General features: G+C 41.0%; 1 protein-coding gene across 3 annotated transcripts in view; it reads right to left on the bottom strand.

The window, feature by feature from the left end:
- stac (SH3 and cysteine rich domain) overlaps positions 1-16,302 on the bottom strand; it is a 32,791-nt gene extending 16,489 nt beyond the window's left edge. For 2 of the 3 annotated variants that reach the window (XM_027275238.1, XM_027275240.1), the window contains exons 1-4: positions 15,785-16,302; positions 14,620-14,652; positions 12,734-13,067; positions 4,995-5,128 (exon numbers count right to left, since the gene is read on the bottom strand). In XM_027275238.1, the coding sequence (XP_027131039.1) occupies positions 4,995-5,128; positions 12,734-13,067; positions 14,620-14,652; positions 15,785-15,898 (615 nt within the window). In that variant the 5' untranslated portion in view covers positions 15,899-16,302. The remainder of the gene's footprint in view (positions 1-4,994; positions 5,129-12,733; positions 13,068-14,619; positions 14,653-15,784) is intronic. The other variant, XM_027275239.1, reaches the window with a different exon arrangement.
- Positions 16,303-16,694: the final 392 nt, after the last annotated feature.

The raw sequence follows: 16,694 nt of genomic DNA, 5'->3' as shown, positions 1-16,694 counted from the left end.
ACTTCCATCTGTATTCAACAAGATGCGAAGTGCACAAACCTTGCACAAATTTTAGCAGAACACAGCAGCAGGCTACATTCATGGTAGGACCTGTGTTTACAGCAACACTCGTGCATTGTGGCATGCTATTGTACAATAAACAGTTAAAGCTAAATATTATGTGCTGTGGTGCAAAGTATATTGTGCAACATGTGATTGGAAAACAGACAAAACTACAAAGTACTACTACAAAACTATGTATTTTTCTGCAATGAGCAAAATATTTCATGCAAGAATACAGATAATATGTATCGTGTAATGAAAGAGACGGTAACTAATAGCCCCAGAAAAAGTGACAACATGAAAAACGATTGCATGATGGGTAAATAGCTTGAGAGTTAGAGTAAGGGCAGACAGACAGAGGGTGGGACACAGATGCTTGTGGGGCTGTTACTGTTTACAAAATGACGTCAGACCGAGTCCACACACATTACTGCACTACCCAGAGGCGCAACATTAGTTCCACTCAATTTAAATGACTTTCAGTACATTATTATCTGAATGAAAAGATTTTAATGACTGCACTTATAAATCGTGCATGACCGTCATAAACGGAGAGCTGATTTGTTACATACAGAACAGAGTTGGTTGAGTTGGTCCGCTGCCATTTACCTGACAGGGAAAAAACTGGTTTTAAAGTTGATTTATCTGCCTGTCCTGTCCGCCTTCTTTCTCCCAAGGTCCTCAGACATTTATCATTTATATTTCCATTACATAACTGCGTCCTGTCCAATCAATACTTCCAGATCACTATCGAATCCTTCTAAATACAAAGGAAAGACAGATGATTGAAATTCTCCTTGATATGTGCACACTGGGTAATGATTCATCTATATTTATCTATACGAATACATATCATATTTAAGTCCTGGATAAATATTCATCTGTGTTTTTGATAAAAATTAATGTCCCTTCATTGACCTAAATTGTTTACTGAATGCATCAGACCTACATTTCATACATCAGACTGCCTTTTTTTCCCTGTTTGTTTACATTTCATGTATTTTCAAGTGGCAGGTGGTGAAATCTGCATCGCAAATCAGTCCTGATTAATTCTTCATGTGACACTTATCATGATGAGACGGCTGAAATAAGCAACCCTCGAGCACTTCGGGGCCCCATCTCGATAAGTGTGATGGCAGACATTCAGGGGGCAAACTCATTAAGAAAAAGGTTAAAGTGGCAAACACTTGTTGGGAGCGTCTGGTTTGTTTGACTACAAACGAAAGACAACGCTCACTGTCGCCGACTGACTTTATTTACTACACTGCAGTGATTTCAGATGTCAAAGTTATTGACAGTGTCAGCATTTTAGATTTTAATAGGCATTAATGCATTGATGGATGACACTCTCCCTCAGTGCAAAACAATGTTAAAACCAAGTAGAGGTGAAAAACCCACTGAAACATCCACATATTAGAAAGGAGGATATACAAATCTATCTGCTATGGTTATAGGGCATATGACTCTTTTTAAACTGGGAAATTAGTGACTGGGGAAGAACACGAACATGGTTTTCAGTGCTCTTGTCTCTGTCAGTTGTTAAATCAGCTTCGTCCTGGCGTCACACAATGTAATAAGAGTCCTTCAGAAACGCATCGAACTCAAGGATGCGTTAGCTCAAGTGTTTTGAACAACTGTTTGTTATTTTGTTAAGTGGGCACCAAGGAAACACGAACAGATAAAGGATGAAGCTGTGGATGTGAACATGAGCACAGTGACCTGGAAGAGTTGTAGTTGTAGTTGCATCCATTTTCTGTAACCGCTTATCGTCATCATTAAGGCGAGAGGCAGGCTACACCCTGGACAAGTCGCCAGTTCACCACAGGGTGCATAGAGACAAACAACAATTTACATTCACATTCACACCTACGGACAATTTAGAGTTAAGTGTATGTCTTTGGACTGTGGGAGGAAGCCGGAGAGAACCCACGCAGACGCGGGGATGCAAACTCCACACAGAAAGCCGCAGTTTGAATCAGGAACCTGCCCTCGCTGCAGCGTATTAAGTGAAATATGTAGTGCGTGCTGTTATAGGGCTCTCACTGGTTACTGACTGAGAGCATTGGCTCAGTTTCAACAGACATTAGCTGACGCATATTGATTAATAACCATGTTTGATCCAGATCAGCAGCTCTCACAGAAACTGGACCAGAGAATATAAATAAAAACTCAACTCTTTTCTACTTCATGGTGAGCCTTTCTTAGCTTCATGATCAATGTACTATATCTGCAAACTGTAAACACAACTTTAAAAAAAGGAAAACATTGTGTTTGACTCTAAGTTGTCACTAATCCTTTAGAAAGTCTTTGAAAAACACAAAAAAAAAACAGTATTATTGAAATTGTTGCCAAAGCTAATAAACAGATTTAAGTGCAGCTTTGCTTTCTGAAGTGAAGTTATGTAATCAAACAGCTGAACCACAAAGGCCTGCATGTTAAATGCGACACATATTTTTTTTTATAACTACATCTGTCGTGACTTCATCGACACTGTTCAGAAACCTAATGAAGAAATGTTGATGCGCTGGTTTTATGGTTTATAACCATCCAGAGCATGAGGTAACTTGATTTCTTCGCTAAGGGGTTCTCAAGCCAAGAGAAACAAGCATGGCTGCAGAAGTGTCCAAGTTTAGAGTAAGTCGAATTTAGAGCTGTACTCCTCTGGGAGAACTTCCCTTTTTATTCTTGACCTCTCAACCTCATTTTCCACTCCTGAGAGCCGATCATATCTTCAAGCCTCATCCTTCAGGCCTCTCATGGAAAGACGTCACAACAGGAAAGGAGAAAGTCTACCCGTGCTGTCACTATAACTTCCATCTTATCTCCACATGACATATAGACACTTTATTCTTGCGGGTTAACAACTCACCCAAAGGAAGGTGTAGTCAAACACTGTAGAGGAACAAGGTAGGGAATCACACATAATACTGTGCTACAGTCTCTCTCTTCAGTGTGGGATGTGTGTGAATGACTAAAAGAGTCCCAGTTTAGTCCTGACTACACTGCTATGAGAGTGAAAGCAGCTTTCGCTGTAACTCAACCCTCTCCAGTAAAAACTCTCAGCCCATCCCAACTCCACAACTGAATGGTCTCGTCATAATGCAGGTTCACAGATGATAAGTGATTGAGATCTTAATAATCATCACCCAGTAATGAGGACCGGCCCCTAGAAAGTGTGCCGCCCGGAGGTTAAACGATGTACAAGGCTTGATCTCTCAGTTTATGGTATGTGAGTTGGGGGGTTTATTACAGTACAGAGTCATTACCTCTGACTTGGGAGGTAATAACACAGAAAATCTGACTTATTGACTGCAAACCTATTAAATAAATTCCCCTCCTCATTATGCAGTTTTGCTCTGGTTTAACTTTTTGGCTCCGTTATGACTCCCATTTAGAGCTCATTAGTGGATAAGCAGCTTATATGAAACAACAGAGGGAAGTAAATTGCTGAAATTAAAGCATCTTATGGATTTGTTGCCTAACAAAATTTCACGGATGCATTTTATAGACTTCAGATAATTACATAAGATTACAGAAAAACAGAATGATGTCATGTAAACGTCTTGTTAAAGCATTTCCTCACTCTGCTTCGCCAAATCACGTCTAAATTAAACCACAGAAACTGAAGTTAAATGAAAACATCAGCAGGCTGGTAGCAACAGCAGTACACCGGGGCCTGAATATTGTTTATTTTGTGTAATTATCACCAGTTAATGTTGCCAACTACCATTTTTGTGATACAGAAAAAGTCTGTAGGAGTTCTAAGTTATCCAGGTCATTTTTCTTCAAGAGGGGTTAAATCTGGGTCAACTGGACTTTGGTTGTAGATCTCTGACGTTTCGCCTCTCATCCAAGAGGTTTCTTCAGTTCTGATCAATGACAGTATAAAGAATGGACAGCTTATGCATGACGTCACCCGTAGGTTCTACAGGAAATATCGAGACAACGATCATTGGTGGACCAAATGAGCGATGATTGGCCAGGCTGTAAGCTTTTTATTTCTGCTGTGAAGTTGGACACTTTAACATGGGGTTGTGAGCTCATAGCACATTTCCCAGACACGGAGGTTGCTGTTTGGTTCTGACTGACTGAGTTTCCACTTGATTCGTTTGTGCTTGTTGTCGTCATCAGAGTTGCTCAGAGTCACCTGAGCTCTGGTGTGGATGATGTTCGATGGAGTCACATGATGCCCTTGGATGAGAAGTGATCTACAATTAAGTCCAGTTGCCCCAGATTCAACCCTTGTTGAACATACGAAAGTGTTTTCACAATCTCACTGCCTCAGCCAGTGACATAGAAGCTGAATAATTAATGATTAATCCAAATGAAAGGCTCATTTGTTTTGATTTATCATGTTTTTGTTTTTCTTTGTGCATTTCAGAGAATAGCAATCAAACTGGTGTTGGTTCATTCATTTCATTTCTCAAAAAAAGATTTTAAACCCTCAAATTTCTCAACCAAGGCTTAACTTATAAATAAGCGACATCAGCACTGAGACTGTAAAATGCCAAAAACATCATAAAAATGTTGCGTGTGACTTCATAAATAGTTGTTTTTATCCTCGCCTCGGGGCGATTAAATAGATCCTGATTTAATTGTTTATGCTAACGGCAGCACGGCAGAACCGGACAAGCGAGCAGGAGGAGGGGTCAGTAGTTCTGCATTACTATTATCTAACACACACACACAGACAGACAGAGTGATGATATAACGATGATGAGGACGATGACGAGGATGGATGGTGGTCACAGATGTACCAACACACTCACACATAGAGTGTGATTTCTGAATAAGCACATTCTGGTGGGAAACGGTCACGCAGCCAATTCTCTTGTGGCTGTTTTGGTTGCTAATGACATCAGTAATTATATTCGTGAAGCTCCCAAACTGTTGACAGCAAAGAGGCAAGCGTACTGTCTATATCACGTCTAGAAGTCGTGGATCATTCTTACCAGCTTTCCCATGCAGCGCTGCTGTCCCACTCCATTCTCACATTTGTGGTGGAGGCTCATCTTGCAGGCTTTGCAGCGGAGGCCGTGCTTCGCCGTGTTTCCCGCCAGGAATACCACATGTTTGGCCGTTGTACCTGAACACACACACATATACAGAAAAGAGGAAACAGGTTCGGATCTGTCATGTCATGAACCGGACTCAGTGTGAGCAAGTGAACAGCAGATTACGCACAAAAAGCCAGCAGTAATGGAAAATATTGCTCATGCGTTTATTCATTGTCTTTACGCACTTATTCCTAGCCAGTTGAGTTTCTGGAGTCTTTCCCAGCATGCACTGGGAAAAACCTGTGAAGTGACATGTGGAACCTTTTAACGGGGGACAAAATTTAGGAAACGATGTGCACTTCTGCAAAAAACATTTGAACAGTAATGACTGTAATTGAGCCAGTGCTACCTCCAGCATGTGAAACCATTTCAAACTGCTGCCTGTGTGCAGCTCTTCCTGACTCACAGTAGTTGGCATAAATTAAGATTAATCTGACTTACTTGCGAAACCAAAGTTACACAACGTTGCAACTGCAAACATTCACCGTGCACTGTATGTGTGCAAATGTGTGCGTGTGAAAGAGTAACAAATGAATGTGGACAGAGAGAGAATGAGAGCGATGGTCTTGTTCAGGGTGGAGATATCAGAAAGGCGTTTGCAGAAAATAAAGCTCACATGGAAACTACAGATTGTATCATTTTGGCCTTAATAGAAGTGAGCTGAGGCTGTGACGCTGTCTGTGTTTGTAAGGCAGAAATAAACAGTACAAGAGATGAATAGGCAGGTATGAATTAATGTGCAGTAAGTGGGTAATACTGGCATGTCTGGGCACTGAAACTGGAAACTGTCTAGACCCTGAAGCATCATGAACTGTATGCCTGCTCAGGCCAGAAAAAGATCCTGAGAATTTAATTCATATCGCATTTCATACGCTCCAGCATTCATGTGTAGGGTTCGAGAAGTTCCCTCAGGGGAGAAGCTATCATCACTTCAGTTTCTGCTCTGCTGTGTATGCTTGGAGGGATTGACACGGCCAGAGTTTAAATATCAAATATTAACCTGTAATAACTCTGCATTAAAAACTAAATAATGAGTTTGGCTCAAGCAGCCGAGAGGCAGGAGAGGCAGGACTACCAACAGAAGCCTGTGTGTGACGTCATGCATGCACTGTCCATTCTTTATACTGACAGTGGTTTGGCCAGCTGAGACAAACATTCACTCTTTCTGGACTATGGAAGCATGTGCTGTAAGACCAAACACATAAAAAAATGTATATTTTAGTTAAATGTTGGCATAATAGTCACAAAAGATGAAAGCACAAATTATCTCTATGCGTTATAGATACTGTAGCATGACAAAAAAACACCACGTGCAGTCAGCAGTGTTTCCACATTAACAAGAGAGGACAGCGTTGCAAAGTCTGACTGCTGTTGGTGGTTGTACTGTAGTCTGGCGGCTGTGGCTCTTTATTGATTAATCAATGAGCATGTGCCGTGCTCTGACTCACACTCACACACGCATGTGAAAATGTGAACATACAAAGGATTCATCGATCAGACCATTTCAAGTTTCATCGCTGGAAGATCGTCAAGTTTTTTCATGGCCGTCAACTTTTTTTATTTATTCATTTGTGCATTGTGAATGTGCATTATGGCGAACAAGAACTGTCAGCACTTCAGTCCAGATTAACTTCAAAAATGCAACATGTTCAGTTTGATGAGCAGGCTGAAGAGGCTCGATGAGTAGCGGTAACACTGTACTGTAAATGTGAAACCAAGCAGAACACCTGATCCCCCGAACAAGACAGCAAACACAGGACACACTGTACTTCAGGTACAAAGCCCTTCGTGTGTATTTTACCGGAAAGAAAAATCTCTGCTCGCTCTTCACGTGCTGTAATGTGAACTGGTGTCACGGCTGTGTGGAGCTGGGCAGCAGTGACTGCCACTTGAAACTCAGTAATAGGTGGAAAACTGGATCTGTATTCCCCATTTAAAGCTCTTGTGTTGCTTGGCTGAATCTCACGGACACAGAGCTGGAGCGGAGTTAGTTAATCTGAGACGGAAACCGAGAGAAATGTGATCCCGGCCTGAACTCTCATCGGTCAGCCACAGATCACTGCCACAACAACAACAACAACAGCAGCAGCAGCAACAGCGGCGGCAGATGCAATGAACACAACCTGCACCAATTTTTAGGTCACTCTTAATCAGGTCAACTGATGATGTTGTTTAACGAGCACTTGGAGTTTCATTCTCCTTCAGGTCAGCAAACAATTTGTCCACGGCATCTTTAAAACAGGCTGACTTGAGATCTTGTCCGTCTCTCTGAATGTACAGGGACAGGAAGCAAATGAAGCCCCATGTCCAGCTGCTGTTGACTGGCTTGTTTGAGCAGACTGGGAGAAATAATGAGATGCCTCTGTGTGTGCTTCGAAGAAGAGAACAAACCGAAATAGGCTGGTACAAGAAACCGACATTGTCGTCTTCCTTCAGTAATTGCTGGATAATGACGTTAGTGTGTGTGTGTTTAGGTGTTTTTTTCCTCCAAGCTCTGAGAAGAGTCCAGGACCTAAAGGCATCACAGCTGTGGGGAAAGTGAGTGAGCTGCCCTCTCTGGCATTTGCTCTTTCTTGGCTACTCTGGCCTTTAAAACCCATTTTTCATTTACACTAAAGGACGAGACTACTGCCAGTTTTCCCATACCTTCTCCATCTTGCCTCTTATTTTTTTTCCCACACAATCTTTCTCCCATAATTTCCCGCTCTTCCTCCCTGCAGTATCTCTCACACGGTGCACACTCTCCTTAGAATAGCCACATTGATCCATTAAGCTGCTGTTCTTACTTCACGCCTCTTTATTTCCTGTGCAAATAACCTCCATCGTGACAATAACTCCTCCACCTCCTCTTCTTCTTAAGCTCCTCCAAAACACTGGCCTGAGCAACATTCTTTAGTTTATTTGCAGACTTTAATTAGTCTCTCCCACGGCTATTAGATTTTTTTTTTTGTACCACTAAAATACCTATTTCAGCATCTAAAGAACTAAGGAAATAAGGCCTAGAATGTGTATGAGTATATGTGATTTTTATGTTTCCATTTGTCATCAGGGGTCTTAACGTTAACGGATTTTAGAGATTAAATTCACGTAGAGCAATGCAGAGTGTCATACAACCTGGATACACGTCTGTTCATCCGGAGTTCGGAGTGGAATTTAGAGGGTCAACTATTTCTGTGTTATCTATCAAATGGTAGCATAAGTGACGGTGTGTATTTAAAATAAAAAAGGCCCAAGTTTATGTAGCTCTATTTACATAATATGGCAGAAATGTAATATAATACGTATGTTACGTTTTTGTTACTTTAAAATTAGCCTTTTATGTCTGTGTGCCTCTAGTCCATTTTCTCGGATACCACTATGTTGCATGTTTCTACAGTAGCCCTGAATGGACAAACCGCCACCAAACACTGGCTTCACGCCTATTTCGCATTTGTGTTTCATGGCCACCACAGTTTCTCCCTCATGCTTGGAACAGGCAAGTGTTGGGAGGGGTAATCGCAGCTACACAGCTAAAGGCCTCTAATTCGTTAAGTGCGTTAATATGTGCTAATTAGCGCTTAGCGCTAATGGGAGCACCATTAGATTTTCAAATAAGATTTTGAGATGATTGCACTGGATAAAAATGGTTTCAATTTATACTTGGTGGGCATGGATGTGTGTAAGAAATTACATGAAAATCCATCTATCCAACCTCATGGTGGCACTAGAGCAGGGGTGTCAAACATAAGGCCTGCAGTCCACAACAGGCCCACTAAAAGGTCCAATCTGGTCCACTGGATGACCTTTTTTCTCTAATGAGCATCAATAAAACATAACTTAAAGAACATATGTATAGATGTTGAATATGAATCTCACAACTAAAACTGGTCCAGCCCACTTCAGATCAAATTTGATCGTATGTGGTCCATGAACTAACATGAGTGTGACACCCATGAACTAAAGGAAAAGGTCATCACTAAATGTCGCTAACATGCTTAAAATAATTCTGCAGCTGGAGTGAAGGTTTAAACCCGAATACGTCAGCGCCTCCAAAAATATCACTTTCTTTAAACTTTTCATGAACTGACTTTTTTTCATCTGACATTTTCTCCCGCTGGCATGAATACAGTTTGACATTTTAAAATACTTTCTTCTTTTTTTGACGGAGAACTGGTGCGAGACACATTTCGGAGACATGGCAGACAATGTCATCTGTCGAGTATCGAGCAGTATCAGTGGAAATGCACGGCTGTCGTATCTGACAGAAAGAGAGAAAACACTGTTGACACTAGCTAGTGTGTGTGCATCATGTGTGTTATGCAGGGAGGGATAGTAAAGCCTCAGCAGTATCTGTCTACTACTTGATCTTAACCTCTGAACTCCAGATTAACCAAACCTGTGTATCTCAGGGATTTCATAGTACAGATTAGTGCATGTTAATCAGGTAAGATTACCATTTCAATCGTGGCAAATATCAATGTGATATAAATTAATTTCTCAGGGAATTTTAATGCCTTGATTTGTAATTTATTGTTGCAGGATATCAGTGATAGTAATATTTTGTAATAGTATGTTTTTTCTTTCTTGCAGCTCCTCATGTGGAATTTCACAACCTCAAAGCTGTGAATATTTAATTCTTTCAATCCTGCCCCGTAAATTATATTTCACTCTGCCAGCCACAAATAACCCTTCCATTCACCCATGTAGACATTTATTTAATAAGACGTTTGCAGCAAGGACCCGCAATCAATATCTTGGCATAAGCAATCAGAGCTTTTTTTTTTATGTACCAGTGAAACCAATTCATTATGAGTTTCACATCAAGGACACTGGCTTTTATAAACAATGGCTGTATGCTGTAACATACATGAGTCGGACATAACAGCAGTCAGAGTAACCTTGAAGTGAAGATGTGTTTAAACCAAGCAGCATCCTCGTGAAGTGAAGCTAATGCGGAAGTGCCAAAAATTGCAGTTCCTTGAATGGCCACTTGAGGCTGGTTGCAGGATGAGTCAGTCTCAGGCAACAGGTGTTATTTGGCCTGCCTCAGGTCCACCAGTGATCCGCATCTTTGCCAATTTTTAGATCAGCTGAGAGGTGGAAGAAGCAGGACTACCAACAGGGCGGCGACCTGCTTCAAAACGGCTCTGTCCGCTGTCCATTCTTTATACTGTCGGTGGTTAAAATGCATTGAATTAACTTCTTAGTTAAGTTGCAACATTATTTTTAAAGCTCAGAGTCAAACAGATGAAGTCTAGACTTATTTGATTTGGTTCTTTTTGTGAATACATTCGACAACGTTTAATAATTTTCGTGTGTGGTCAAACAGGAAGGAGGATAGGTTTAACATTGTCGTTGTTTAACAGCTTGAAATATAATAACTTTACTACTTTACTACCCTCCCCTTATGTTGAATTACAGCTGATCACTTGAACTTATTGTATGAGCTGTTCTTTTATATACTGGAGTTTTAAATAAACATAAATGAACACCTACAGAAAAACTGTAATAAGTTTATTGCCTTATTAAATATTTACTGATCTAGTCGATGCATGAGTCAGTGAGCACGACATTTGAATGCAGTCTTTTTTATTATGGATGACATATTTAATTTGTACAGGCTTTTATATAATAAAGGATCCTCTTTTAGGTAGGAGGTGGGTGTTATTTAATATATAAAGGCTGCCTTCTTATATATTAGCATATTGGAATTAATCAATTTGTGTAGATCGTAAATATAGACATTTTACTCAAACAGTGACCTTCATTATGAGATTTGTCCTAGGGGTAAAATGAGTGTTTAATTTAATTTAAAGATCACCACATCTATATCTAATGATATACTATATTACATTGGTGTAAATGGTATTACGTCTTGCTATATGGAAAATGCTGTTGCAGGTTATGGATTCATAAAGTCATAAAAGTGTTTTCCACTTTACAAAAACCTTTATCAGTCTCATAAAACACTTAAAATAAATAATTACGACACTATTACAACTCCATAAACTTCACAATGAACGGCCATCAAGATTTAATAACCACAGGCTGCTTGCACTACCAGTTTGAGCCCCCTCCACCTCCACTACATCACTCTCTCTCCTGTGTGCTGCTCTTTGACTCTGGGACACTGAGTCAGACTTTGACAGCACCATCACAGCTTATTACGCACACACACAAACACACTCAGGAAAACACCCTCTCTCTGCCGCCGACAACACTGTGTTCTCATTAAAGCAGGACAAATGAAGAAGAGGGCAGCGACCAGCGGGCTCAGCACCTATCACTGGTTCAGGCACACTCCCATTATTAACAGACCACCAGAGGACCATTCAACTCCAGCTTTGGCCACTGGACGCACCACACATAAAACAGAGCAACAAATGTGTTTTAAGGTGAGATGAGCTTTATGTATGTGATGTGTGCGATGGCCAACATCATAGTGTGACTATGCCAAAAATGACAAAACATTTTAGTTTCTACAAGAGTTTTACGATTGTCAGGAAGGAAAATCCTCTGAACATGGGACACTAACTCTCTGGTTCTTGTAGTCAGGGATGGTTATGAGGTAAAGATCTACAAGGTGGGAAACACACAGATTCCTGGGATAACATGTTTGTTTGGCTGTTCAAGACGGGCAACTAACGTTATGAAGTAACATTATCACTTATTTAGAGTTGTGACTGTAAGTCTAGTATTCACTCCCTTTCAGCTCTGCTTTGTTCTCCACCTCCTGAGGGAGATATCTGACTCTTAAGCTGCTCCTAGATGATCTTAAGATGTCCATCAGTTAGTCTTTAGCTTTTTCTGCTGTTTGGTGCTGATGAGAGTAGTAAATAGTGATATGGGCCATAAAACCAAAACAATGAGCTTTTATTATTGAGAGATATACATAAATACATTGTTAATATAAAAAGAATCATTACAGCTTCTTTAATGTATTAAAATGCTGACTCAAAAAACTACAATACACAGAATCAAAGTTACAAACTGATATTTTTAACAGCTGACTGTGTGTTTATGTCATGTTAAGTTGTGTTTTAACTCCAAACTTAAACTGAAATACAAACTATTTGTTTTTGCATTTCTTATTTTTGACGTCTGATTGAACACCCTGCTGGCAAACTCACAAACAAGTATTTATGCATGCATTTACATGCCTGTTTTGTAACCCACCCAACAGAGGTCTTTTATGTGCTACCAAACGTGATACCAGGGGCTCACTGAGCAGATGGTATGGGCAGCCCATGTCATTATGATGCTGCAGAGGCCCTGAGATATAAAGACTTAGTGGACAAGGAGGCGAAACTGGAACATCTGTGAGGGGAGAACAGGTAAAAGAGCTGGCACGACTGTGGTTGGTTATCTGACACCCCAGCAGAGAGATGGAGGAAACTGGCTCAGCGTGTAAAAAACGAGGACGGAAAGATTTTGGTCGTGTGTCAGCAGGTCAAATTGAAAGCTCAGTATCAGATGCCTATCTGAGTGTGTTTTGATAGACTCTTACGTCCTGCTTATAGTCCTTATGTTGGTACATATTTATCTTAATGGATAAGCTGATGGAGGTCTAATTATGAAAAGATTCTAAAGTTTATTATGATGTGCAGGATTCTTTGTTTCATATCTGACGAAAGAGGGAGGGATTGTAACCATACCTACGATCATGTGGTTGCAGACATCGCAGAACGTGGGCTTCTTGAAGATGTGCTCCATGAAGCAGTGTCCTGCTGAGTCTACCTGCAGCGGGTTGCGTGACTGGGAGCGCGATGTGGGAGGAGGAGCGCTGGGGATGGCCGGAGGGACCGGAGGGATGGGGAGGTTGGTGGTGTGCGGCGGGGCCATCCCGATGTTGCAGAGATGGCCCGTGCTGCTGCTCACGTCAGAGAGCAGCTCCATCTTGGTGTCGTTGCTGGTTCGGAAGAAGTTGTCCGCGCTCTTGCTGCGGATGCTCTTGGTCTTGAAGGACAAAGAGCGCTTGAGTCTCTGCAGCTGAAAAAAAAAGAGGAGAAGGGTTGGAGAAAAATGGAGCGAGGGAGAGAAAGAGAATAGAATTAATGAGGAGAGAGGAAAGATCAGAGCAACTGAGTGAGACGTGAAGTAAATTCATTCCTGTTATAACCTCAATAAATTACAAACGTAGTCTCTAGAACCTTCAGGCAAATGTCCCAAGGCCGATAAAAAGACCACACTGATAGGGGAAACTTATCACCGCTGAGTAGAAAACCTTCGAGGTTCCCTACCTGGAAGGTAATGTGATTTCCTGGTTGGGGCGATGCATCACGTCAACACTATTTCTCACACACTGTGCTGCTGTTTCTGGCCACAGCTTCTATCAATCTCATTAGTCTCTACAGTAATGCTATTCATAACACTCCACACTGACAGCTCCTCATTTAACCTCTCAGTGTGTACTTCCTCCTCTGTGAAACCCATTTCATTCTGGACCCAAACATGCAATAAAAAAATGTCTAAGCCACTGTAATGTGATTTTATGCTTCTGGTTTCTGGCTTGTGCGTGTGGCTGCAGGTCTCTGATTGAAAGACTTGATTATGTTTTATGTAATTGAAGGGTAGTGAAGGACTCCTAACGATGCACGGACTCTAACAGACAGTACAGGCCTGATGCATAACTGTAAACAGGTACAACACCTGTAGGGTGTTACTGTTTTTTAGCTGGGTGCTCAAGGTTGATGTGACCCTTTTTTTATGTTTATTAGCTATGTGCACACACAGATGCTGTTTATTTGCTCTAATTCTGAGATTAAGTCACTGTATTGACTTACAGTACAAAACAATGAGGTGAATACACATACTGTACATATATCGCAAGCTGTTGATATTTTTGGCTTAACGTGCTTGAGCTAATTGTTCAGAGAGCTTCTCACTGCAGCTTTGACATGGTGAAGATCAATCAAATCTGCGGGTCACTCTGGAAACAATCAATTTGGAGGCCTTTCTCTACCATTACCACCCACACACAGACACAGACATGAACATATAGCACACACACTCTCCTGCAGCCAAGTGTAGAGCTGCAGCTCATCTGTACTTATCTACAAAGGTTGTGACAATAAAAGGATGCTACACTTCTTTTATATCCTTTGAAGCAGCATGAACAACACGTAAAGTTCTCTCTAAATCAGCAAAGTGAGGGGATGTGTGCATGCATCGAGGAGCTCATGCTTTGTTTGATGGCGCCAAAATCTATAAGAGCTGTGAGCTCTACCATTAAAGCGGGAAGGGGTTAATGGGGGCTGGGCTGGATAATGCAAAACAAACTAAGAAAGCCAGTTATCGCATGAGATTATATATATCAATAAAACATTCACGGATGCAGCCTCGGAGCAAAGAGTGCGCTCAAAAAACATGGGTAATGATGAATTAAACCTTGTTCAGTGATCGATCTTTAAAAAAAAAAAAAAAGCATTAAAAGTTGTGATATGAAACAACTTTTATCTTTATGTACATGCAGGTATGCTTTTATGTTATGATGGACTAAAATCAGCAGTACGCTACAGTTTGCACAAGAGTGGAGGCTCACCTTGCGCTTGTGATGTTCAGGCCTCACAGTATTCTTTAAAGGAGGAATAAAAACACAAACACAGCTTTACTTAATGATAGTAAACTTATTCTACCTGTCTGTATGAACGATTAAACACTTTATTAAATAGTTTTTTGTTTTTTTTGTCTTTCAAAGACAACTAAATCACCTGAGATACTTAAAAGTGAGTGAGGTTGCTTAGCAGACGCTTTGAAATTATGTGAGAAGTCAGCCAGGAGTCTCTTGAAATATCCAGTGACCCAACGTGCCAAAATAAGAGCTCACATGCCCGAGCTTTAAAAAAGAGCACAATGCAACAAAGGAGAACATCTCTGCCATCCCAGCTGCGACTGAGGAAAAAAAATACATATCTAAAACAGAGATAAAATAAGAGATCTGCCCTGTAGAGATGCTTTGGTACGGGACAGCTGCTGTGTCCATCCACTACCATGATGACTAGTCCAATATTTTACTGCTAATTGTAGTAGTCTGGGCAACATGTGGCCCACATAGATGGCAAAACGCCTGAGGGAGCTGTGGATCTCTGTCACACAGCCTACTTTCCTACATCAGCCACAAGTAGTAAGTACAAACCCAATATACAGATAATATAACTTCCTTTAACACTACAGAGCACCATGATTGTTTCCATCATCATTGATCTGGTTCAACTTGGCTAAATAAAAGTCATATAAGGATATAAAGAGTGTTTAAACGGATGTCATCTTTATCTAAATGTTGTTTTCTTGTATGGTACAATATCATGATGTTATTTTAATGGTGTCCCAGCACACTGGGGTGGTCTGTTGTACTAAACGCGAGTCTGTAGTGACTCTTTGTGGCACTTTAAACATGTTATGTTTGTGTCCTATTTGAACAGCTGATGATATTTTTTAAAATCAGTATAATAGGCATGGTATCCTCCTTAAATGTACTCGGGATCTGGCTGTTTTGTCGCTTGTCAGTGATAAAAAAGTGACAGTTTAAATACATGTTGTTCTTTTTGGGAGCTGTTCCCTGTTGACTCGGTTTTATGGTCATGTTGAGAGAAGTTTGTTTACCCTGCTCTATTAATAAGAGCTGGACTGATGCACAGTGCGATCCCACACTATATCAGTCAATCCGGGGTGATTGTAAATAATAAATAATAACGGGACAGTCCTACCTTGGTTTCCTGCTGGCTGGCGTTCGCCGTCGGGGATTTGGGTGTCTCATTCTGGTCCCGTTCGTCCTCTTTGCCCCCACTTTCGTCCTGAATCATGTTGGCCGGTGGGATCATCCTCTCTTTTTGGGATCTCTAAAAAAAAAAAACTGTTGCTCTGTAGAGTTCGTTTTCTTCCCAAGCTGTTTATATGTTGCCCATTCCTCTATAGTCACCGTGACCTGAGGATAAGAGAAGGAGAAGTCATCCAGATCCGTTGCTGTTGCTGCTTCTGCTGCGGAGGGGACGTCTGAGTCTCATCCGCCGACAGGAAAAGATAAGAAATATATCTTGAGGAGCATGTGGATGAAGTGCTTTCCAAATCAGAAGATCAAAGTCGGTCCGGTTTAGCTTCAGAGTGTCCTGTCCTTCTAAAGGAGGCTTTTACGTTTATCGTGTCGTCGTGCGTAATGCTGCCAAGACATCTCCAAGTCCACGCTGCGCACCGTGCGCCGCACACTGCCAATACTCTGATGGGCGGAGAGCTGTAAACGACCAAGGGAGGGAAGGATGGGGAGAAGGAGGAGAGATATGACACAACGACTCTGCCCTGCCAAAATTCAGATGGAGGACACACTCAAAGGAAAAACATCCATATAATTCGGTCAGATTGAATCACTGCTAAAGAAAGTAAAAAAATATGTTTATTTTCTGGCAGGTGTTTTACTTTGTAATTTTCCTAATTGACATGGACTGAAGTTAGGATAATTCAACATTTTAATAAGTACTCCTACACACCTTTCTTAATATGAGCTAGATGATTTTATTAGATTTTTAATTTGTTTAGTTTCATGTTGTGTTTCTAGGTTAGCCTAGATTCATTGAGCATGAAGACACAGAGAAAAATGCAGGAAAAATGCTCAGTGGAGAAAAC

This window comes from Larimichthys crocea, chromosome XXIV (assembly GCF_000972845.2).
Source record: "Larimichthys crocea isolate SSNF chromosome XXIV, L_crocea_2.0, whole genome shotgun sequence".
In the NCBI taxonomy this organism is placed as follows: domain Eukaryota; kingdom Metazoa; phylum Chordata; class Actinopteri; family Sciaenidae; genus Larimichthys; species Larimichthys crocea.
Note: the sequence above shows the minus strand (reverse complement) of the source record. Positions and strands in the feature narration are given on the sequence as shown.